General features: G+C 40.9%; 1 protein-coding gene across 4 annotated transcripts in view; it reads left to right on the top strand.

Annotated features, from left to right (window-relative positions):
- The window catches only part of SHANK2 (SH3 and multiple ankyrin repeat domains 2), a 976,209-nt gene that overhangs the window by 403,691 nt on the left and 546,497 nt on the right, over nt 1–26,021 (top strand). For all 4 annotated transcript variants that reach the window (XM_082271109.1, XM_082271110.1, XM_082271111.1 and 1 more), the window contains exon 10: nt 2,788–2,854. In XM_082271109.1, coding sequence (XP_082127235.1) covers nt 2,788–2,854 — 67 coding nt within the window. The remainder of the gene's footprint in view (nt 1–2,787; nt 2,855–26,021) is intronic.

The raw sequence follows: 26,021 nt of genomic DNA on the forward strand, positions 1-26,021 counted from the left end.
AAAAATGTAATATGTTTTCCCTTGCTCTAATAGGAGAAGTGGTTTGAAGTCTTAACCTCCTGAATGTTTTTCTGATAATTTACACACCAAGCGTGTAATATATAGGAAAACTGAGGAAGGATCCTTACATAGGCCTCTTGGACATGTACAAAATCCTTTACTGAAGTTTATACTTGGAAAGATCCTGAGTAAAATATTCATAAAGACCTTGCATAAACGTGCTTAACGGTGTATAAACATGCATATGTGTATACATGCATAAAAATCTTCTTCTAGTTGCTAGTGTTGCAATATACAGGCGTGGCCTAAAAGTTTTGAGAATTACACAAATATTCATTTTCACAAAGTCTGCTGCCTCATTTTTATGATGGTAATTTGCATATACTCCAGAATGTTATGAAGAGTGATCAGATGAATTGCAATTATTTGCAAAGCCCTTCTTTGCCATAAAAATTAACTTAATCCCCCCCAAAAAAAAATCCACTCCATTTCACCCCTGCCACAAAAGGACCAATTGACATCATATCAGTGATTCTCTCGTTAACACAGGTGTCAGTGTTAACGAGGACAAGGCTGGAAATCACTCTGCAATGCTGATTGAGTTAGAATAACAGTTGGAAGCTTTAAAAGGAGGGTGGTGCTTGAAATCATTGTTCTTTCTCTGTTAACCATGGTTACCTGCAAGAAAACGTGTAGTTTCATTGTTTTTTCACAAAAAGGGATTCACAGTCAAGAAAATTGCTACTACTAATATTGCACCTACATCAACCATTTTTTTCAATCATCGAGCACTTCAGGGAGAGAGGTTCAGCTACTGTGAAGAAGGCTTTAGGGGACCCAAGAAACTCCAACAAGCGCCAGGACGTACCTTCTAAAATTGATTCAGCTGCATGATCAGGGCTCCACCAGTGCAGAGCTTGCTCAGGAATGGCAGCAGGTATGAGTGCATCTGCACGCAAAGTGAGTCGAAGACTTTTGGAGGATGGCCTGGTGTCAAGAAAGGCAGTAAACAACTTCTCTCCAGGAAAAACATCAGGGACAGACTGATATTCTTCAAAAGGTACAGGGATTGGACAGCTGAGGACTGGGTTAAAGTCATTTTCTCTCATGAATCCCATTTCTGATTCTTTGGGGCATCCGGAAAAAACCTTGTCTGGAAAAGAAAATGTGATCGCTACCATCAGTCCTGTGTCATGCCAACAGTAAAGTATATTAGGACCATTCATGTGTGGGGTTGCATCACAGCCAAGGGAGTGGACTCACTCACAATTTTTCCTAAGAACACAGCCATGAATATAGAATGGTACAAAAACATCCGCCGAGAACAACTTCGGCCAACCATCCAAGTACAGTTTGGTGAGGAACAATGCCTTTTCCAGCATGATGGAGCACTTTGCCATAAGGCAAAAGTGATAACTAAGTGGCTTGGGGAACAAAACATCGAAATTTTAGGTCTTTGACCTCCCCAGACCTCAATCCCATTGAGAATGTATGGTTAATCCTCAAAGAGGCAGGTGAACAAAAAAAAAAAGGAAAAAACACAAATTTTGCTTTATTTACAAAAGCTGGAGAGTGCAAAATCAGGCTCACGTCTGCATAGAAACCAATCAGCTTCTAACCTCAGCTTGTTCAGTTAAGCTTTGGCAATAAAACCTGGAAGCTGATTGGTTTCTATGCAGAAGTGAGCCTGATTTTGCACACTCTAGCTTTAGTAAATAAAACCCATTCTGACAAATTCCAAACATTGATTATGCAAGAATGGGCTGCCCATCAGTCAGGGCGAATTGCAAAGGTCTTGAAAAAGAAGGTTCATGACTGCAATTATTGACTCTTTGAACAAACTTAATGTAATTGTCAAAAAAAGCCTTTGACACTTATGAAATGCTTGTTATAATACTTCAGTATACCATAATAACATCTGATAAGATCTCAAAACACCGAAGCAGCAGACTTTTGTAAAAATGTATATTTGTGTCATTCTTTAATCTTTTTGCCAAGCTATACATGCATTATAGTTTTGTGCATGCTTGGTACTTCAGTTCTGTACCTATAGATTGCAGTAGTACACCATTACACCTTTGCCTTCTATATCAAATGTCCGATGAGCCTGTGCAAGGGGTGGATTAGGGCTCATGAACCCTGATGCCAGTAGAGACCTGTAATAGAATGCCCTGGGGTTTTGGGCACCAGGTGAGCTGTGGAATAAGCTAAAACTATATACATTGTGCCTGTTGTGACATCCAAGTGTTGGTTTTATACCATTATCCTAACTGCATATATGACTTTAAGGCTTGTTCAAGCTTTATGCATTTGAAAATTATTTTTTGATGCATTTGTAAAGCATTGCAGCGTGTTTTCTATGCCATGTTAAAGTATTTTAATTAAATCCCTTAGAATCTTAGAATCACCCCTAAAATGAGTCTGCTTTATTCTCTCACAATGCCCAGCATTCCACCAGTGAGGATGGGACCAACTGAGAATAATGCATTTTTTTATATTGTCTGTGCCTTTCATGTGCAGTGTTAAATAAAGCAAAGGCATAGAAATAGAAACGGTCTTTACTTTGTGTACAAATTTACTATAAAAATAATGTTTTAAAACATTTTTTATTAAATTTAATAAATTGTTAACCTTTTAACAAAAACATATTATGCTTTTTCTGTATATGCAACACTTTAAACTTCCCATAGTATTCGGATATATGGTATCGTATAAAAATAAAAATACTGTTAATTTCTAAATCAAAAATAAAACGCTGTTGATTAATCATTTACTTCACTTTTGCAGGTTGCTATAATTGCTGGAAATTTTGAGCTTGCGGAGTTCATTAAAAACCATAAGGAAATTGATATTGGTAAGTAAGCAAAATCAGAAGTTGCCTGCCTGTTTTTCATCTTGACTTGTGCAGTAATGACCAAAGTAACATGTTCATCTTACCCTAGAGTCCCTTCAACGAAAAACTACACTTCTGCTGAAAATTTAATTTGGGAAATATAATTGCTGCATATGCCATTTTTTATAATGTATTGATAATAAATATTAACTTTCCGTTTCAATTTGTGGACAGGATGATTTTCTAAATTTGTCAGAAAATTGAAAAATGCCCTCCTTGCAATATGGCAAAGTGGCTCCAAAATCTAATTTCCTAGTCTTTATGATTGGTTTACTTTACATAAGTCAGCACTGAGGTGCAAGTCATATTTCAGGCATCATAGCAATAGGACTTACTCCATGGGGGCCTCTTCACATCTGCCTGTTCTGTTAACACATTTTCACATATGCCTATTAACTTGTGTTAGAGCATCCCAGTCATTTTGAAGGAGCTGTCAGTCACAGCAAAGGAATCCAGTGTTTTACAATTGTGATCGCCTGATCACCCACTGCATGCCAGGTCCTATGCCTCCTTATTTATTTCTGTCTATTCAGGGCTCACGCAGCTGGCTCCCAATGACCTACCTTCGGGTCCTCCCTCTTCCTTCCAATCTCTGTAAGTTGCTGCCCCATAAGACATCAAACATTGATATCCCATGATGCTGCTGGAATGGGGTACACATCATTCTCACCATGAAAATACTAGAGGGTACACATCATTCTCACCATGAAAATACTAGAGGGTACACATCATTCTCACCATGAAAATACTAGAGTAATAATAAAAAAAAGTTTTCAAAATTGTATTTTATGGTTGTGGAAGGGAAGGGGGTTCAGACAATGCAACGTTCTTTAGAGCCCGATTTAAGACTGTGAGGAGTGAATCCATTCATAAATTAGGTGACTTAGGCTGCAGATTGTGTGATTTGTCAGAATCGAGTGGGTCATGAACTGCAATTGTCTGAATTGGATGATACTCCACAAATCTAAAATGTGTTAATTGTAGATTTTCCTGATCTTATCATTTCTTGCAAGGGTCTGAGATTGCTGAGGTGTCTTTGCCCAGCTTGCTGATTAATGAGGAGTCTGAGCGCTCCCAAACGCCTGCAAACTCAGGCTGGATTTCGGTCTTTACACTGTAGAACCATTTATTTTTTTATTCACCCCCCCCCCCATGCACATCCCCCCCCCCATGCACATCCCCAACACACCAGAATGGACCTGCATTTTAGTGCACCACAACAACACCAAGATGTGAACTATCTGTGCATTGTGGTGTTCTGCAAAAATGGTTTGTTTGTGGGGAATTCCAAATAAATGAACTGAGTAAATGCACTGCCTTAGGCCTCATTTACATGGATGGCAAGGGGGGGCAATAAAAATAGGGGGATGATCTGCGTTTTTACTTCTCCCTGCCCACCCAACTAAAACCCACCATGGCAGCTGGAGGGGGTTGCACACATGCTGTGGCTGCAGCAGTTTTTACTTGGCATGTTGAGTTTGACAGGTGCCACACACTGAAGTCAATTGAACTGCACCACAACCATATGTCAAATGATTGGTTCACGGTTGTGGTGCAGTAAACCAATGCAAAATTCCTCTTCAGCTGTAAAAAAAAAAATATATGCATGCAAGTGGCTTCTCTGAGGGGCAGTAGAGACTGCCATCCATGTAAATGAGGCCTTACCGCAACACATGTTAATGAATATTAATATGCATATGGTACCATATTGCAAAGGTCTGAATCCAGTTTTAATCTACTCATCTAGAGAATGGTGCCCCCTTCCCTCTGCCCTTGCTACTTTTATTGCAAGCGACTCAGTGCAACTCTGTAATAAATTGTAGTGTAAAAAATGGGAGCATAGCATATCTATTATAGTGACTGGCCAATTTATTTAATTATCCTACAGAATTAAAGAAACGGATTGCTCACTATGGGCAGCAACTTTGCTTTCTTTTCTCATTCTCTTGTTATAAATCTGAATTTGAAATATTTACAAATTCCTTGTAGTTCACTAAGGATTCCAATAGGGGGTGCCCAGCTATAGATAAATAACACACTGGGAAGATAAATACAAGCATGATTATAGATGTCTTCAGTACATTTCTTTTAATTCTGGTAACTGGTTGGTGCAACATAGCATTATGTTCATTTGGCATTTTCATCATAGCACTGTGCCAAAGCAAATGTTTTACTTGTTGTTGTTTGGTGTAAAATAGATACTAATTCTGCTGTGCCTAAACAGGGAAGAATTCTTCCACACTGAATGAAGAGACTGGAATATGTTCATTACATTACAGATAGTGCTGAGTTCTCCCTAATGCAAATGCATGTTTAGCTGAGCAGGCACCATCAAAGGAATACCTCCTAGCCAGCCCTAAAAGAATTCTGAAATATATATATATATATATATATATATATATATATATATATATATATATATATGTGTGTGTACATATATTTTCCTCTTCTCATAAAGGAAAAAAATCATACTAGTGTATTTAAGGCAGCAGAGACAAAGATGCAGCATCCCCCTGTCTAATAATTGACTATGCATTGTTTTCTATCAACAGTTATTTCGTTTAAATCTATTTACTCATTATTCGTGTTCACATTATTCACAATGTTTTAAGCCAGGTTAGGACCAGTAAAACAAGAAAATGTTCTTTGTAAGAGTGATGATCCGAGCAGGGGGAGTTGCTTTGGGCATCAAAATGTTGTTCGCTTAAAGGATCCAGGTCCCGTTCCTGATTATCATTTATTGTTGAAGCCTAACTCCTGCCAAAACTTTTTATCTTAATAGTACAGTACATGATGCAAGATATTGAGTCCCAGACCATCAGACCACTACCTTCAGGTGACTGGACACTGGCAAAAGTATTGCTGGAAACACCCCAGTGCACTCTCATATAACCTCACCCACTGATAGACCTCTTCTCCTTTGGAGAAGTTTTCTAAACCATTCTTTTAATTTTTTGTCACTACTTCGACTGACTCTTCAATCAAGATCCAGCTGCTCATTGCCTCTGTGGGCTCACTGGCAGTTTCTGCATTGTTTACCCTCGATGTATATCTTGGAAACAGTAACCAGACCCCACATCAGAGGGGCCAGCCTGTGATTTTTGCTTCGGTCACTGGATCCTGCGTTCAGTGCTCACCTTGACATGTGGTGTAACATTTAGTTTAGTTAGCTGTAGGGTGTTATACAGGTACTGGGCCATGGCCTATTCCTATGGCACTCACACTCTGAAGACCCCTTTTGGGAGTATACCCATTGTGATAGGTACAGTTTGGTCCATTTTGGAAACCTACAGCGTGGATCAGGTAAGACAGAATCTCCCTGTAATTGTGACCATATTGTATTTTGTAGGGTGTTATTTCACTTAGTGTGTTATCCCCCTATGTAAATGTCTCTGCTACACTAGCGAGAGGTAACCTATACTTTTTTAATTAGTTGGGGTTTTTCGCACACAATATTGCTGCTTGTGTGAGGACATACATTAGTTGTACCCTTCCTTCGGCTGACACACTTCTGTCCACCTATTCTGACGAGAACCAGAGACACAGGACATCAGCCATTGCCTGAGTCATGAGGTGCAGAAGAACTGGAGAGAAAAAAGGATCTAATGGCACTCAAGCTAAAGATGGCACCAAGGAAAACCAGCAAAACACTAAAAGTGATAGCTGCTACCCTGCACTGGGGCAAGGTTCTATATTACCACAGCTCCTTTCCTTTCAATTCTAGCTTCCTTTCAGGCGTGCAATAAATGGCCTATCTAGTTAAGGCAGATTTTCCTGCAACTATGTCAAATTTTTTTGCAAAATGCTCTGCCTTTTAGAAAATTTGGTCTCCAGGGCCAACTGGAATTGCCTGAAGTGTCAATATCCTGATCCATGCAGTGCTCAGGGATTCTTCCTGCCAACCTCCAGAGAACACAATGGTGACGTGGGAGTTGGTGGGAGAAACCACTGACAGTGGTTGCAGCTACCAGCCTGCCCATTTCAAATTCAGACAGGTGTTAAGCCTTTGCACCACATGATATCACATAAATTTTACTCTGCATAAGGACTGGCTGACATCTGTTCCCACAATGCAGAGCTGGTACAGGTCACATAACCCAACAAGTGCAAATCAGGTCACATAACCCAGAATCAGAATTCTGGGGGACCTTATGGGTAAGGATGACGGGTACATCTTTTTGGACAAGTTAGGTTTTCACTATAGACAGCCCACCTTTATTGATAAGTAGGAGATAGAACACATTTGTATCCTTCACCAAGGTGGGAGTGAAGTAAAGTAAACTTTTCAAATAATCTTTTCTGATAGTTTGCTTACCCCATCTTGCACCCCACCTCCAAATAAGCTCATCTAAATTACGCCCCTTTCACACAGACACCTTCCATTTTGATCAGCAGGGGATCTGTCTGCTGATCCCCCGCTGATTGGAGCAGAGCAGGGCAGATGACAGGTCTGTGTCCACTCAGTTAATGCAGAGTGGACACAGACAGAGCCGCTCTGCTTTACGGGTGGCCAGGTGTAAACATTTTATTTTATTTTAATTAATTGCACCTAGGCGCGAGTATTATATATAATTCTTTTCACATGTTTTACACACAACTGCTCTCCGATCTGATCCACATAAACATAGGAGAATGGATCTCCTTCCGCTTGTTTTTAGCGGATCGGAGGTAGGCGGACACAAGTCTGTTTCCATCCACCGGTCCTTAGGGATGAATAGACTGTTCGATCAGGTCTGCGCGAAGAACTGACAGGCGGACCTGTTCAGAATGGTCATGTGAAAGGGGCCTTAATGATATTATGCTGCTATCTCTGATGAAGGTAAGAAATCCTGATTTACTGTCTTTAGTCCCCTCTGGATGTTTTTACTAGTATCTTTGACCATGCCTGGAACCAACCAAGAGCATAACGGTGATGTCACTTCTGGCTTTAAGACAAATTGTAACTTGTGTACTAATTTTGTTCTCCGCTTTTTGCGAACAGTGAATGTGAAAATAGTTGATGTTTTGCCAGTTACTTATTTTTACTCGTACAAATAGAGTGATTTTGGCTTCCTGTGGACAATCCACTCTGCTAAAACATGGGAAAATAATAGGAAGTATAAAATCAACCTCCATATTGAGAGGTGAGAGGGATTGCTTAGGCAGGCTGGCAATGCAGAATGTGTTTAGGCAGTTTTCTATTGGCTGAACATACTGTTCCGTATCCTTCATCCAAAAGTATGTGTACACTCATCAATACACAGGACTTGCCAGGCTGCCTATCCACACGCCTGCACATGTTGTCCACATGTTCTGTATATTAACGTTTCCTAATTCACTAGAAAATTACAATTTATCACCATTTGTTTCCAGGCATTTGAACATTGGCATTTTTTTAGCCCATCTGTGTAATGCCTCCAGGTAGCTATATTGCATTGCATTTTACAGAAAATTACAGTGCTGCAGACTGAAAAAAAAAGGGGGATTTTTAATAATGGTATATTACGATATGGCTTGTATCACAATTGTGTCAGCTAAATAATTTTTTTATTTATTTGAGATATACTGTATTTTCCTCACAAAAGTCAAGTAACATTTGAAAGGTTAATTTCACCTTTTGTAAAAAATGTGCATTTATTATTTTTTTTACACTGCAGCCTGTAATTCATTGCCCCCTGTGATAAGCAGATCATGGGTGCAATGCTAGGCTCCTGTACGAGCAGGCAGTCACAGAAATGCAGGAAGTGTCATTGAACTATGAATGCCCTCACCAGCGCCCTGGTAGTTCATAGAGCACTACAAGCTGTCTTCCGCGGGGGAAGACAGGACTTGTAGTTCATTCACTCATAGAACTCTATGAAGTGCTGAGAATTAAATGAATGACACAGCTGTGTGGGCGGAGCCCTGCAATGCTGTGCTTTTTTTTTAATTGTGACAGCACGGGGGGGGGGGTCTATGCGGGCAGGTGCTTTATAGAGTAACAGGTTACATTCTAAATATGGGTATAACATGTTACAAATAGTGAACCTATTTTTTACTGGGCATTGCTTACTGCAAAGAAAAAAGTCTGCTTTAATCCCCCACCCTTCCAAATCATATGCTTACCTTTTCTTTGCTCCCCTGCTTCTCCAGTCAGTGCTAAAAGTAATCTCTAGTTCTTCCAAGTGTGGGGCTGTGTCAGTGCTGTGCCTCTCAGTACTGTCACATAAGGAGACCAAAGCCCTATGTAAGGTTATGAAACTGGTGACTTTAAGGTTCCACAGGATTTTCCATCACTTTGATTGCATAAAAACAACAGCAACATTTTCACTAGCTGTAGCTAATTTTTGTATCTGTGATTGTTATTTTTTTAAATTGGATTTTTGTCTAACTGTAGAATCCTTTTCTCTGATGTTCATTGATGGACACCGCACCCAACCCTCTATTGAGTTGGGTTATATTTCTTCTGACATTGATTGCAACAAAACTGAGAGCTTATAGCAGGAAGTGGGAGTATATCCCCTGGGACTGCCCCATATGCATGGTAAAGCTTTTTCCTGCCTAGTGTTCTACTCCTGTAGGGGGCACCATAACAGAACGGTCAAGAAGATTCTGGAGCTGTGTCCGTCAATGAGCATCAGAGAAAAGGATTTTACAGTAAGACAAAAATCTAATTTTTTTTTTTTTTCATTTTAAGGCAAGAAAACACACTATATAACACAATTTTTTTGTAAAATATAAAAGATGAAGTTATGCTGAGTAAATAGATAGCAAACATGTCTAACTTTAAAATTGCACATGCCCGTGCAACAACGCCACACTATATAAATTTTACTATCCATATGTGACGCTTTTAGAGCCTTTACAGGTTACCACTTTAGAATTACTGCCCATGATCTGACAATCGCACAATACCTCACATGTGTGGAACGATCGCAGTTTTCGTGCGTGCAGGACCAGATCTTTGCACGGGAGGACAGTGGCACTTTTTTTATATTTTAAGAATTTTTTTTTTTTTTTTTTACACTGGTTATTATATTTATTTATTTTGTAACAATTTTATTGCTTTTACAAAGAATGTAAACATCCTTGTGACAGCAATAGGTATAGACCAGGTCCTCTTTATGGAGAGATCCAGGGTGTATAAGACCCCGAATCCCTCCTCTGCACTTAAAAGCATTCAAAACACCAAGATCAGTGTTTCTGAATGCTTCAGATTTTCAAAAACTGGCATCGATTAGTTTCTGAGTAAACTGAAAGTTATGTCACGTCAATCCTGGCTTTGTTCGGCTGTCCGGCAAGTTGGCGGACATGCAGGCTGGTCGCTCGGGTCTCCCGGTGGGACGGGAGAGCCAGAGAGAGCTGTGGAAGGCAGCGGTAGAGGGAGGATGTCCCCTCCCACTGCTTGTAATAGCAGCCGAGAAGCTGGTGAGCCGCTCCGGTTGTTATTACAAGAGAGTCGACTGCCGGCTCTAAAAAGGGTACTGGGATCATCCCGGTATAACCACCGAAACTCCAGTGACAGACCAGTACGTTGCTGGACAGGAAGTGGTTAAAACAAAGCTTTTGATATTTTTTGAAGTCATACCTTATGGGACTGGTGATAACTTTTTCTTTTAGCCCAGGTTCACACTGGGGCCGTTTTGAAATTGTGCGAGTTCAGCTGAACTCGCACGATTTCAAGCTGGCATTTCAGTCCAACTTCGGGGGCGATTTCACAGACATCTCTGCTGGTTCCTGCACAGATGTCTATGGAAATCCTCCCCAACCTCTCCCCCTCCAAAAAGCTACTTTTGTACAGAAACTACTTTTTTGGAATTGGTACATCACACCGATTTGGACAGTGCCATTGCCGGCATTTGCCTCAGATTTGCCATGTACTTTGACATGTCAAATCTGACCAATGTGAATGTGGGCTTACAAAGGTTTTTATTGTCGTTTAAGCATAAAAACAGAGCCAAAAATTGGACAGTCACATAACAAATTAGGTAAGTCCAAGCTGAGAGTGTATACAAGACAAAGCTTAGTGCCAAGCAGTATAAAAAGTAAAAGATCCAGAACAGTGTGTGAATTTCAGTAGCACAGAAAAATCAAGCTGCTTTTCAAAATATGGGTTCAATTGGGCGTTGAAGTATTATATGTAAATCTTGCTATATTGTCAGGAATGAGAACTACGTACACTGTAACCGTCTGTACCAGGATATTACCTGGTGGCCGGATAACCTTGTTGCCTAACCCAAAAGAAAGAACAAAAGAGACGTATTTAAGGAAAAGTGGGAGTAAAGGAAAGAAAACAAGGAAAGGGAGTTCCAGAGAGCAATGCAGGGCTATTAGATCAACAAAAGCATATTGCCAAACCAAGATGGCTGAGCATGGGAAATCCAGGGTTGCCAAACACAAGGGACTGGTGATAATTTCAACATTCTATTGAAATAGAGTTTGGGGACTTGTTGGGCAATCCATTGGGGTGCAGTATTGTAAAATGAATGAGGACCCCGCCTTAGAAATTAAAAGGCAGGAAGGCTACTGAGTCGACGTTGGAAACCCACATGGTGAGCTGGGCTGCTGAGAGAATAACTTGAAGCAGTGCTTGTGTTGCCAACTCTGAGGATAAATTGATGCTTTTTAAGAACATATAAATACTTGTGTGTGTGTAGCCTGGTCACAGGTTGCAAGTATTTTTGCACATTCTTTTATCAGTATATTTTCTCTGAAAGCAACGCTCTTTAATGCTACATTAAAGCAAACTGTACCTACAGTATATAAAACAGTCCTGAATATATGGTACAGCAAACAAATAATCTTGACATGAATGACTTTAAAAAGTGATGGTAATAACTCAGAAGGAAATCTTACTGAAAATACAGCAAAAAAACTGAAAAAAAAAAAAGGAGAGACGTTCAGCCAGAGTCGAAGTTACATGCTTGTTCTAATTGCATGTAGCCGTTTATAAAGATCTTATTGATTGCCGACACCTCGCTAGCTCAGTATTGTTTCAGTGCTCTGTGCCAGCGGTTTACGCTTAATTGCTCTTGCTGCGCCTTTCCAATTCTCCACAGATCCCAGATCTTATGAGTGAATGCCAGGCACAGAAACTGTTTATTTGGCATTTTGATAATGAACTTAGAACATTAAAAAGATTTGCTGGATCATCACAATGGTAGATGTCAATGAATTGTTGCAAAAGCCTGGTTCCCCACAGATTCATGGTGAAGTAGACAAAATAAACTGGGGGAAAATCTGAAGCCTGGAATTTCTTAAAGGGGTTGCCTACCTTTGCACTTACCAGTTTTATTGCGGCCCTTTTCATGCTAGTTGTTGATGGTATAATTACTATTAATATCTAGTCAAGTGGGTTGACTATTGATGTTTAAGGAGTTAAATCAGGATCATACATACATAATAAAACAGCCCTGTATAAATGTTTTGCACAATATGTATAGATCAAAAATCAGTACATTTTATTTAAAGTGGTGTTCCAGCCTCCTCCTCCAAAAATTAAAATTTCCGCAGATACACATACTGTAGCTGCTGACTTTTAATATTAGGACACTTACCTGTCCTGGAGGCCAACAATGTCAGCACCGCAGCCGATGTTTCTATCGGCTGTCGGGGTACCGCCGCTGCCATTGCCGGTAAGGGAACTCGGCAGTGAAGTCTTGCGGCTTCAAGGGCCGGTCCCTACTGCACTTGCACGAAATGCACTGCGCATTCGGATTGGCTCAGAGGCGGGGGAAGGAGGAGGGGGCCAAACGTCCGAGGGACAGCACCGCGGTGCCGTCTCCTGGAAGCGGGGAAGGGTACCTGTCAAAAACAAGTTCCCATTCCCCCCTGAAAGGTGCCAAATGTGGCACCGGAGGGGGGAGGAAGCAAATGAGCGGAAGTTCCACTTTTGGGTGGAACTCCGCTTTAAATAAGTAATATGAACATTTCAAAAACACATTTTAAGTTAAATATTCAGCATAACTTTATGAAGTACACTTTCAAATAATAAGGGAGCTCTAGTTTTCTAAATCTGTTTAAAGCGTATTTCTACTTTTGCAGTCTAATTTGATAAAAACCCCTCCTATGTGTTCCCGTTAACACAGCATGCGTAAACAATTGTTTAAAATATTTCTTTCCTTTTGGATGTTTGTAGGGTGTTAGGGCTGATTTCAGACCAGGCCCTATTTTGTGATTCAGCACTGCGTTACTTTAACGAGCAATTGCGTGGTCATGCAATGCTGTACCCAAATAAAATTGACGTCCTTTTTTTCCCACAAATAGAGCTTTCTTTTGGTGGTTTTTGATTACCTGTGCGATTTTTTTTATTTTTTTTGCGCTATAAACAAAAAAAGAGCGACAATTTTGAAAAAATAACAATATTTTTCACATTTTTTATATGAAATTTTCAAAATAAAAAAAGTAAAAATCTAAATTTTTTAACATTGTAGGCCAATTTGTTTTCTGCTACATATTTTTGGTAAAAAAATCGCAATAAGCGTATTTTGATTGCTTTACGCAAAAGTTATTGCGTTTACTAACTACGGGAAAGATTTATGTCATTTTTATTGTTTTTTTTTTTTTATTTACTAGTAATGGCGGCAATCTGCGATTTTTTTTTTTTGCCGGACTGCGACATTGCGGCAGACAGATCGGACCACTGACTGACATTTTTGACACTTTTGGGGGGACCAGTGACATTACTACAGTAATCAGTGCTAAAAATATGCACGGTTACTGTAATAATGGCATCGGTAGGGAAGGGGTTAACATTATGGGTGAACAAGGGGTTAAATGGGAGCCTAGGGAGTTATTCTAACTGTGGAGGGGGGGGGGGTGACTTCTGAAATGACCATAGAGATATGTGAAGGATCACATGGGCTCTGCGGTCATTTCAGGGAGAAGAATGGTCAGCTGTGTTTACAACACATGAATAGTTGGTGCAGAGCACCAGTTCCCTGCGCTCTGAGTAGTGTAATCCTCTATCCACCTCAGCTGTGGTCTTGCAGCTGTTGAGAACTAGCGACACGGCAACACAGGATAGCTTCGGCCTTGCTGCCCCTTACACGACCAGGGTCAAAATCACTGAAAATGACAAGCAAATACAAGGGCGCACTGGCCTAGTGCATTATTCCTTTTTTTATTAAAAATAACTCACAAACGAGTTCTTGATAAAAGCATATCAAACAAGGTATGCAGTCCTCAGCATTGAGATCCAAGGGTATATCGTCCCCTGAAGCTGCAAAGGCTAACGTGTTTCGAGGCTTAGCCTCTTCTTCAGAGCCTTAATGGCATGTCTAAGCCCTTGCTTTGCTTTATATACTAGACAATGGCTGTTAGAGCCAGACACAGATGGTAGTGGACACTCCCCCAACAGGGCGTTTGTATGAGGTGCCCGCCCACGATCATCAATATACGATGATAACAACATTGTAGTATAGGTGGTGCCACCCCCAAGTTGAGGTAAATAAGTCAAGATAAATAATCGGTAATGCAAAATTTAGAACATAATGCAATAGAGATGCGTATAACAGAGATGATCATAATGATATATAGGCTTTGCAACAAAAGGAAGGGCAAAACTAGATATAATGGTCCTGGCCAGTGAGTTGTATATACTGTGTGTAAAACGTAACCTCTATGTCCCCACCCAGTACACTACGCTAGATGAGGAAGTGGTACTCCATAGGAGACATGGAGCAGAGGACAGTAAATTTAAAGCTATCCATGCATGGTTGTATTGTAGTGGAGTAAAAATAAATATACAAAAGTCAGTGGAACCTTGGTGCTGGGGGCTCGCCAGGGAGGTTCAAGGGAGTAGGCATCTCCTGTTAGGTCCGATGTCCTCACTCTGCTGGACCGCATGCAGCCTGCTCATCTGTCCATAGGCAGCCAGGTTGATTGCTGGGAAAAATACAGAGAATTTACAGAGGTGTGTTTACAACAGCTGACCGTTCTTCTCTCTCAGCAGGGAGCGATCGCGGGTGTCAGGCAGCAATCAGAGCCACCTGCCCGCTGCATCGGCTTCCCCGCTGATGAGCGGGGGGGGAGTGCACCCCCGGCGGAGCGCGCTCACCCCCTAGCCTTCCGAGAGCGTGCGCCATACATGTACGGCGATTCGCCTGGGAGCGGCTATCTGCCGCAGTACATTTGCGGCGGGTGGCCCTAAAGAGGTTAAGGCGCAGTCTAACTGTACAGGATTTCAACTCATTACTTAGTGCACATATGCTAATTAATCTGATACTGGCAGGAAATGGTCTTTAAGCGGAAGTAAACCTAGTCATTCAATACCTTAAAAAGACATTTCCATTTCCGGCATGCTGGAAATGCTGTCACATTCACTTGTGCTCTCAACCAAACTTGTCAAACCATCCAATGGCAAAACAATAGGAGTTTTACTTCCACTTTAACTTATGTATCTCACCTCGGTAGCTGATTAAATGCAAAACAAGTCTTCTCTGCAGAATTATAGGAGAAGGGGAGACGTCCAGCCGCACTAAAGATGCATAAAGTATATCTAGGGTTCCATGAAAGAGTGCAGACTCCTAGCATCATTTTCATAGTATGCACCCCAATGCAAACCCTGTCTCAGTATCTACAGAACAGAGGCAGATAACAGCTTGCAAAAAATGTACCAACTTGTTTGGAATTTATACAGTTGCCCTGGAAAGGACTACATGTTTCTCAGGAGAACTGGAGTTTCAGGACTGAGATATCATGGGCCTCATTATAAAATTGTTATGGGGTGCTGTGGGTTATAGCTAGGCCTCAGAGTAACTTTAAACATACAGTACATTTTAATATAACATCATATCAGCACATTCAAAGTGCTCATTATGCTTACACATCAGGCTTGACAAAGAAAAATGGTTTATATTAATTATGAGATCCTTGGTTCCATCATAAGAGGAAATTCTGCTGTCATTGGCTTCGAGGCTTGGCACTGCACAGCTTCACTATACAACACAGAGCCAACTTGGAGAGAAAGATTTCGCTATTACTGCAGCTACAACCCTCTACTTCTGCCTGGTGCTATGCAGAGCTCCAAAAAATTCATGCAACCAATTTGAAAATATAAATAATGGCATGAATAATTTATTAGGGCTGTGCAGTACAATTCTGTTTTATCATACACGTTAAAGAATCTCTCATCAGCATGGTTGTTTCTGACACAATAAATATAGATTTCTAGAATAAAAATACTGCATTACACTGAGAAAGCCATGGAATAAGGTGTGTAGACATGTTTATGTGTGTATTTTATATACAGTATACAGTATATTGTGTGTGAATGCAAATACTGTATATTGTATAAATAATAATACAAAGTCAACTGTATTAACAATAGCCCATAGACAATCTTGCCCATATACTAAAATTATTGCATTTTCTTGTCAGCCCCAGCTATAAAATATGGATTACCAGCATCTGTAAAATTGTGTTTTTTCTTTTGTGGTTTTTTTTTTTTAATGCCAGGCATATTTTAGTACATCCATGTGCATTGAGCCTTGGTAGACTTTGGATTATTTTTTCAAAAAATCGTACAATCACGGTAAAGCCCAACTGAACTTTCAGTTTAAATTAGTTAAATACATTCCAGGCGTGTCAAAAACAAAAAGGTCTTACAGTTTATCTTTTTTTTTTTTTTAGAGAGCAGCCACAACCGAGTAGAAAGGCCTGTTCTCTGCCACCATGCTGCAGAGGAGGACCTTCCCTCTCTGTGTGGAAGTGGTCTGACACTCCCCCTCTTGAATCAGACATATAGTTCTGCAACTAGTGAAGCTCATGTTACCTGCTGATTGCTGAACTCTGACTCAGCAGCTTTGTGTTAAACCTCTACAGCAAGGGTCATCAAACTATGTGAATGTCAGAGTTTTACAATGCCTCATGGGACATGTAGTTCCACAACAGCTGGAGGGCCGTAGTTTGAGGATCTCTGCTCTACAGAGAGACCCTTGCTTTCACACAGAGACCTAGGATACCTTTTCTACAGCATGGCAGCAGGGGACAAGCTTTTCTGCTGTTTGTGGCTGCTTTCTAAAGAAAAATAACTGGAATAATTTGCACACTTGTTATTTTTCTGCACCTGGTACGTGTTTAGATGATCTGAACTAAAAGTTCAGTTGCGCTTTAAATTAAATATTATTAAAAGTAGATCTAAATGCATGTCTACATCCAAAGCTGTCCCTTGCCTCTTCTATGCATTTCATTAGAATGCAGTGTATGTTATTCCAGTTTTCATGAATCAGGCTTGATGACCTATTATGCAAAGCTGAGCAGTAGTGTGATAGCAAAAAAAAACCAAAAAAAACATACTTGTAAAGAGTAAAGGACCATTTGCACAAGATGCGGTGGAACTGTGCAGGGTGTTTATTCCAGTGCAGTCCCACCACACGACAAGGCAAAATGCCATGTCTCCTGTGTGCCCAGTTAACATCACTGTGTTGCAGTGGTGTGTGGGCACGATGTGCTAAAAAAAAGTATTGCATGCATTGCTTTTTTTTTTTTCAGCATACTGCAGTACAGCTCGAGGCACCGCCTTACACCGCACAATGGCCATTTGAACTTTATGAAATGTCAGTGTGACATTTAATAAAGTTTGATTTAAAAAAAAAAAAAGAACAGTGCAGTGATCCCGCACACCGATGGCCGCAGCGGCTGTTGTGAATGGACCCAAAGCCTGATTGGTTTCAGTGGGAAAAAAGTGCTCCTTTTCTCAATTGGCCTCTGGAAGTGGGCCCACCTTACAGTGAGATGGAAAATTGATGGAAGGCATATGTAAATTACATACTCTAGTATTAATGCTCCACTGCTTCTGTTGTGAACCAGGCTATGCATTACTGCAAAAATGTAATCTATAAAGCAGAGCCCCCAATTGACTGCTCATTCTAGCTATCACAAGATAAGTAAATGTACTTAACTGATCACCAGAGCTAGTCAGACAAAGACAATTTTAATGAAATAGGTTTTTACATCTTGTACATTTTGTACCACCCCTTCTAGTGACTGACTTTCGAGAGCCTAAAAGTGGAACCAAACTGTGCTGGTGCACTACAAACTGAAAATGCTATTTAAAGCGGAGTTCCAGCCTAGAATTAAACTTTGCAGCATCAGTTAGAGTACAAAAACCTGAAAAAGAATTGGATCATTAATTTTTTTTTTTGTTTCACTTACCTTGTTTTTAATTAAAATAAACTTACCTTCCTTCCTCTTCCTCCTTGTGTGGCCACGGCCCCCAACATCACTTCCTCCTTTGCATTGCGTCCTGGGGAATGAGCGTCATCAATCCCAGGATGCAATGGGAACGGCCGGCTGCTACTCTGAGTGCCGATCGCAATCTACAGCGCATGTGCGAGATTGCGATCGGCATTCTGGGTAGCCCAGAACCAGGAAGAGGAACACAGCTGGGGACACCAAGGCTTCAGATGCCTACACCGGAGATGGCCGCGCGCTGCAATCAATTTTAAGGGAAGTATTTATCTTTATTCAGTAAATGTAATGTACTGTAATGTGGGGTTAGTGTTAGGGTAATTGGGGGTAGCTTAGGATTGGGGGGTATTTTTAGCTCAAAAAAGTGTATGCGGCCGGAACTCCACTTTAATTCATTTTTAGTATTAAAAGCAAACTCGCCCATCAATGCTTTATTTTGTAAAAAAATTACTTTGAAAAACACTCCACTAGAATTTCTAACTGCAGTCATGTTGAGTAAGGACAGATGATTCATGTAGCATTTACTTCCTGGAATTCACCTGCCCTTAACTCAGGCAAGAGGGCATGCTTTGCTGAGAAAGCTGCTCCTCTCTTTCTCTAGATAAAAGAAGAAAAATGTTCACGAAGACTCCTGGGATGTATGACGACATTTTGGCCAGAAACCTGGAAGCAGCTGAAAAAATGTAACAAAAAAAAGTTTAAAACAAATAAAAATAATCTACACTCCTATCTATTTACTAATGCTAGCAATATAAGGGTTGGATATAGTTAAAGTGATACTAAACCCAAGACCCTGCAATCACTATATCTGGTCTCTCACAGTAAACAGAACATCGAAATGCAATAATTTTTAGTAAATATAAACTTCAAAATACCTTTTCTCATCAGCATTATATAGCAGTCTCGTAACTCCTATTAGTGTCTGGTTAAAGCTTGTAGAAGGAGTTTTTATTCTACTCTGACTGTCCTATGAGGCAGCAGGACCCCTGACCCTCTGTCTGGACAGTGCTGGTTGGTCATGTGCAGATCACAATCACCCTCCTAAGCAAAAAAAAAACTCTCTAGCAATATGCACCAAACTGAGCATGTGCAGAGTGACTCCAAAGGCTCTGTCTTATCAGGAGAGGGTTAGGGGACATTGGAATAAGGGTAGGGTTAAAAAAGTCAGGATCAAACAGACCTTTTCACAATGTGGAGGATTAACCCCTTAGGTTCCACAGTGAGTGTAACCAGCATGCTTTACTGCATATACAGACTGATTTTTCTGTTGTGGGTTTAGTAACACTTTAATGTTGATTAAGAGAGTTTAATCATGCCTTTAATGGACATGGACATTCATCTCCGCAATATCCTCAGTTCTTCCTTCATAGGCTGAAAAATCAGACCAGTGCACAAAATGGCAACCTCTGCTGCAAGCAAGCGACCTGGTACACTTTGAACCTTTGACCCGTGTTTTTTTTTTTTTTAAGTACGTAGATTCCTCTGTCTTGGTTTTTTTTTTCTTTTTTTTTTTTTTTAACGTTTGCTACTTGTCTTCTATGGATTTCAGGAAAGGGGGCTAAATAATGGATTAAAAACCACTGGTGGCTAGAAAAAAAAAAAAAAAGTTAATCCTTTACTGCTTGCATACAGCTGTCTGTGAGTAAATGAGGAGAGAGGGTTTAGGAAGCATGTGTTAAGCCCCAGCGCTTTTATTTTTTTTAACTATGGCTGCTAAAAAAATGGAGTTCCAGAAGAGAAGCGCTGACAGGCGGCCCTACCAAAGCTCCCTTCGCTTGCACCAAAGCCAACGCTGAATAAATTACAACATGCTAACCTTCCCATCCGGAGAACCTTACTCGGATGTTGTTTTGGAGGGGGGCGCTTGGCAAGCAGCAGTCTCTCAGATGGATTAGGGGACATGGGCTGTTCCTCTTCCTGTCAGAAAGGTTCGTCATTACCTCTCCAAGCTAGAACGACAAGCATTGTTTTACTGCATGAGCTGCTCAGTGTGTGTGTATGTGTGTGTGTGTGAGTTTGTGCAGTTGATTAGCAGACTCACAAATTCTTGGATACTGTTGCTAGGTTCCTAGCCAGAAATTCGCTATTCCTGTATAATTATATATGGATGTTACTGTGTGTGTGTGTTTCTTGGTCTGGGTGCCTCTTCAAAACACGCTTTCCTTTGGTCTTTTTTATATAATAATTTTAAAAAGTTGTTTCTATAATTATAAATCCTGCAGTAGTTTGTGCAATCTGCAAGGGAGGAGCCGACAGATCTTCTGTAGGATAGAGATTACAGAAGTGGGAGATCCTGTATCATGAAACATGATTTGTTTTGCTGCGCTGTCAAATGCAATGTGCTCTCAGCATCCTTCTTTATCCAGTATTTAAACCCCAACCCCCACCCCCTCCTTAACCCTCATATGCATCTATGCAGTTGTCAACTCTTGCATTAATAAAGACGCCCAGTTTTTGCTGACGGTGCAACCAAGAGGGGTGTTTATCGGGGCCAATAATTGTCAGGCCTGGATTTCCATTCTATGACCTTAGGCAGTTTTTTATTTCTGTCTCAAATAATGCAAAAAAGTGTTCAGGAAACCTCCCTGAGAAGTCATTGATTGCAGCGGAGATTGTCCCACATCAGGCAATCTCCTGATTCCTGGGCTCTGATGCACTTGCTCAGTTTCACAGGCCAGGAGCTTGTACACATCTGTATCTGAGACAGTGGTGTGGCAGCATCCATTAAAGACTTGTGTAGACAGGCAAATACAGCATGTTTCAGGTGCATTCTACATGCATTTGAGGTGCTTCTGAATTCCTTCTGAGCTGCTATGGACTAGTATGGTGGAGAGCGGTTTTTACACAAACACAAAAAAGAATTTAGTCCCTGACTGTCCTATTATAATCTGTCCTCTGCCTATGCAAATGTTGTCAGTAGAAAGTCAAATCCCTTTCCTGCTGAAATCAGGAAAAACCTGCCCTTCTATACACTAATCAAAAAAAACGAACAGATTTCCAGTCACAACTTACCAACCAGCCAGCAACCAACCGAACTGACCTGTCTAACAGTATGCGTTAAAAACAGGGGTTTGGTTGCACACATTTGCAAATACATGCAGTGCTGTATCCTGGCCTAGGCCAACAAGGCCCAGGCCTAGGGCGGCACTTTGCAGGGGGGCAGCAAAAAAAATATTTTATTATTTGCATAATGACTATGGACTTCCTATTTATTATACACATAAGTGAAATAATCCTATAATTACAATCAGTGGCAGCAAGTCCAAATATCTTAACAGAGTAATCTTACTAATCCCGTGACATAAGGCTGTACTAATGGGCACTGATAAGGCTGCACTGGTGACCACTAATGAGGCCACACTGATATGCTGCACTGGTGACCACTAATGAGGCCACACTGATATGCTGCACTGATGGGCAGTAAAGAGGTGGCACTGATAAGGCTGCACTGATGAGGCTGAACTTATGGGAACTGATGAAGCTATGCTGATGGCCACTGATAGACTGTGGTTATGGTCTGTGGTTTACAGATGACAGGGTGGGTCATAAACAGGAAGAGGTGTGGCCTTTACAGGAAGGGGGGTCATATTTAAATTAGGGGTGCACAAGTTTAGTCAGGCCTAGGGCAGCACAAAACCTAAATACACCACTGAATACATGCGTAAGCTGCAGGCCCCGACAAGGCACCCTGGATCTGCAGTCCCTAACTCTACAATTTAAAGAGTCTCTACAATTAGAGCATATACATTTAATGGGATAGATGGAGGACAGGTGACTAGAGGGAGCCCACCCCTCCTTAAAGGCACAGGGTCACACTGAACACCCAGCACATCGCACAATGGCGGCAAAGGTGTCAGTGCGTTGCCTGGCTCAATATAGATATCAATAATGCTCAAAGTGGTCACCGCCTCCACCTATAACTGGTCTTAGTGGTAAGGAGCACTGTCTAACGCATACTGTTAGACAGGTCTATTCGGTTGGTCGCTGGCTGGTTGGTAAGTTGTGACTGGAAATCTCTTCGTTTTTTTGATCTGTGTCCGCCCTTCCAGTGCTCCTTACCACTAAGACCAGTTATAGGTGGAGGCGGTGACCACTTTGTGCCTTCTATACACTAGCCTTCTCATCATTGGAAGCTCCATCGTCTTTGCTTGCCACTAGCAGCAGTGCATAGATGCTAATTCACATTGTTCTTTAGAAGGCTGAAAGGGCAGTCACACTCACTGGGAGACTTACCAGTTGTTTGAACTAATTATTGCGCTCTAGCACCTTAGGAACAGTCTGATCAAGACATTCTCAAAATCAGAAACTTTATTTACTTTTAACAAGCCATTCATTTGTAGTCCACCTGACATCAGTAACCGGACCACATGGTATGGCTTTGTCTGCCATTAAAAATCATTATTGTTCAGAAATTAAATATAGTCCCTACTTTCCACATACATTTTATAATTGTTGTGCAAGGGTAATAGCGCCAAAACCTGATTTGTGAAATCTGTTTACAGCTTTTGGACTTTACACAACCTGCTTATTGCTTTCTTGCTTGCACAATTGTTCTTATCGGAGACATATGTGGGCCTATGGTCATTTTTGCCTGGATAGTTGTCTTAAAGGAAACCTTCTCCTCTCCAAACCTGAGATTAACTGTATAAATAGTTCATCACCCCACACTTCTTCTGGGCTTTCAATCTATCCAATAATGACTCTGATATTCCTTTCTGTGCTGATCAGCACCTCCAAAACACAATCTGTCTGTAAAACATTGGTAATCATTATATACATATGGCAATTCACACCCTTCTCTGTAAAATATAAGGTCCAAAAATATTTCCAATGTATGGATTGTCTCCAGTGCCACTTGAAAGTCTACACTGTTCTTCCCCTATCCTGACCTGATGACTGGCAGTTAGAAATAAATATAAGGAGTCCTAGTAAAAAAATAGGCTACATGCTGGAAAATCATAGCAGCTGAACCTATGCCGATAGTAATTTGTAGGATGCCATTGCTACCCTTTTGTGTTTAAATACTAGTTTCCTGGCTGGCAAGCGTATTCAGCAGCTACAGTATGTCCTGACCCAGAATAAGAACACAGATCAGGAGTTTCGACTTAAAGCAGAAGTAAACCACACAGGTTGAACAGTTTAAAAAAAGTTACATTTCCGGCATATGCTGGGAAGGTAACGGTCACAGTGGATGTGCTTGCAACCAAACTGTCAAACCATCCAATGGCTGGTGTCATAATGGATCACATGTGCAGCATCATGGCAGTTAAAGCGGAGTTACACCCAAAAGTGGAACTTCCGCTCTTTTGCTTCCCCCCATTCCGGTAGCACATTTGGCACCTTTCAGGGGGGAGGGGGGAATGGTACCTGTTTTTGGCAGATACCCTTCCCTGCTACCAGGATATGGCGCCGTCCCTCGAAAGTTTGGCCCCCTCCTCCTTCCCCCGCCGCCGAGTCAATAGGAATGCGCAGCTCGCTTTGCGCACGCGCAGTAGGGACCCACCCGTGAAGCCACAAGGCTTCACTCCCGGGTTCCCTTACGGGCAATGGCAGCGGCAGCACCCAACAGCTGATGGAAACATTGGCTGCAGTGCCGACATCACTGGACTCCAGGACAGGTAAGTATCCTAATATTAAAAGTCAGCAGCTACAGTATGTGTAGCTGCTGACTTTTAATTTTTGGAGGGGGGGGGAACTCCGCTTTAAAAATTAAACAGAGGTCAAGATGGCAGCTTCCTTGGCTGAAAACAATAGGAGGGTCTACTTCCACTTTAATGTATGCTTTTTCCAGGTATGACTCAAACATTATTGACACCAGGAACAGCTGAACAATTAGCAATTTTAGAAGGAGGTGAACTTTGTCAGCCTACATACCTTTCCCAGCAAGGGATTTTGGTGGAAGGAGAATTTGCTGTCTGCTTGGTAACATGGAGGGGTCCTCTCTTCCTGCAATTGGACCTCCTTCTACTTGTTGTACAAACCGTACAATCAACACAGTACAATATATTCTGGCAGTTAGCCCTGCTAACTTGTAAAGATGACCTATCTGATCATTTTCTAATGTAAAATTGAAATAAAAATAGAGGTTGCAATATGTAGAAGCTGCATGCCGCAACAAGTTACCTTGGTGTTATGCAGTCCTACTGTAATCTGTGAGTGTACCAACAATAGGATGTATATAATAGCATTACATAAATTGAGAGGAAACATAACTGAGACCTAATCCGGGCCAACCTTTCAGATGCAATGGTTCTTATACAGAACCATGTTATTTGTAATAGCGTACTATGATACCAGATTTCAGCTGCAGGTGAAACTGCAGGAAAAATCTGAATTTTTCAAATTCAAAGAGATACAAGAAAAGGTCGGTCACTTCATGTTATTACATTTTGGGAAAATAAAATGGGGTACTTTATTTTCCTTGAATTTTATATAAGGATTGCTTGCTTTGCACTGAAAAGGCATAATTTACTGCGCATGCCTCAACAATGATCTTCCAACCTGAATAGGAAGATTCTTGGGTTCAGGCATACCCAAGCTGGTAAGCTAGCTATTCACTAGAAGTTTTTTAAATTAACATTACTATGAAAATTCTTTGCACAGTTGATGGCTGGATGAATGTTGTTTGAAAATGTTGTTTGTTTTTAACATTCGATTACTTTAAATGAAAAAATTGAACAGAATTATACTACAAAATCCTGCTTTAGGCAGATTTCTCATGTCTCTTTAAAATATGCACATTAAATCCGCCACGAGTAGCATATTTAGATCTAGCCATTGTCTATTTTTATCATCTCACAGATTTGTCAGAACTGAGCGTTGTGACCGGTAACACCCCTGTACAATGACTTGTAATGAGGAAAGGTTGTAAACTGACAAAGGAATTATTAAAATAAATTCCAATTTCTTATTTTATTAGGTGGAGCCCACATCTGTTTTGCAGCCTTCAATCTGAACCTACTCTTGATCCTGAAAACCTGCATAGGTTCAGTTTTGATCAGCCTGTGCATGGCCACACAGAGATATTGTAGTTGACTACAAGATCTTTGAGTTTGTAAAGCAAATGACAAGTGTTGAGTAGTATTGTGATCTATGTTTCTTACTTGAGTGGGTAGATAAGCATGTTCACAGTAAAAAGAAACTTATTTTCTTCTAAAACTGATTGGTTTGCAGTAAAGGGGATGCATGGCAGTCTATTCAACTGTACTTACACTTTCTGGTCACATTGCTGAAAACTGAGAAGGTTGGCCAGTTTATTGGTGATGTGACACAAGATTAAATTAGGCAAGATGCTAATGCCTCGTACACACGCAACGATTATCGGCCGACCGATTGTCCGACTTTTGTCCAGAGTTGTGTTTTGTTGGTTGGAATGTGCCTAGACTGCACACGAATTTTCTCGGCCAACAAAAATCTACTTCAGAAGTGATGTCATGTGCTGGTTTACTTTCCGTGTGTTTTTTCTTCTCTGAGCATGCCCAGTCTTGCTCATCAGATTTTTGTCTGCCGAAATCTGTACTGACTGATGGAAAATTGGCCGTTGTGTTGACGGCCAACAAAAATTTTATAGCCTGCACACCAGATTTTATTCGGCCGAAAAGTCGAAGTCGGTTGTCGAAAGCATCATACTAACAAGCCGAAAATCGGCAGATCGGACGTTGGCCTAAAATTCCTGGGCAATAATCGATGCGTGTGTACGAGATTTAAGGATTCTGGTAAAATCGTGAATAAATCAGTGTGTGCTGAGCATGAGAAGTCCCACTGGAGGTCCTCAGGGGATCGTGGTCGAAAGTGATCTGATGTGTTGAAAATTCTGAGTCATTCCTCTGCTGATTCAGCATGGGTAATCTGATGCTGTGCTACTGGATTACTTTGTCACTAGGCAGTAATAAATCTGCATGTTGGGTAATTAAGGTACAACATAAGGAGCCATATATGGTGGATGTACTGTATGTCCAGATTTATGCGTCTCTGGCAG

This window comes from Pelophylax lessonae, assembly GCF_965119305.1.
Source record: "Pelophylax lessonae genome assembly, chromosome: 10".
NCBI lineage: Eukaryota > Metazoa > Chordata > Amphibia > Anura > Ranidae > Pelophylax > Pelophylax lessonae.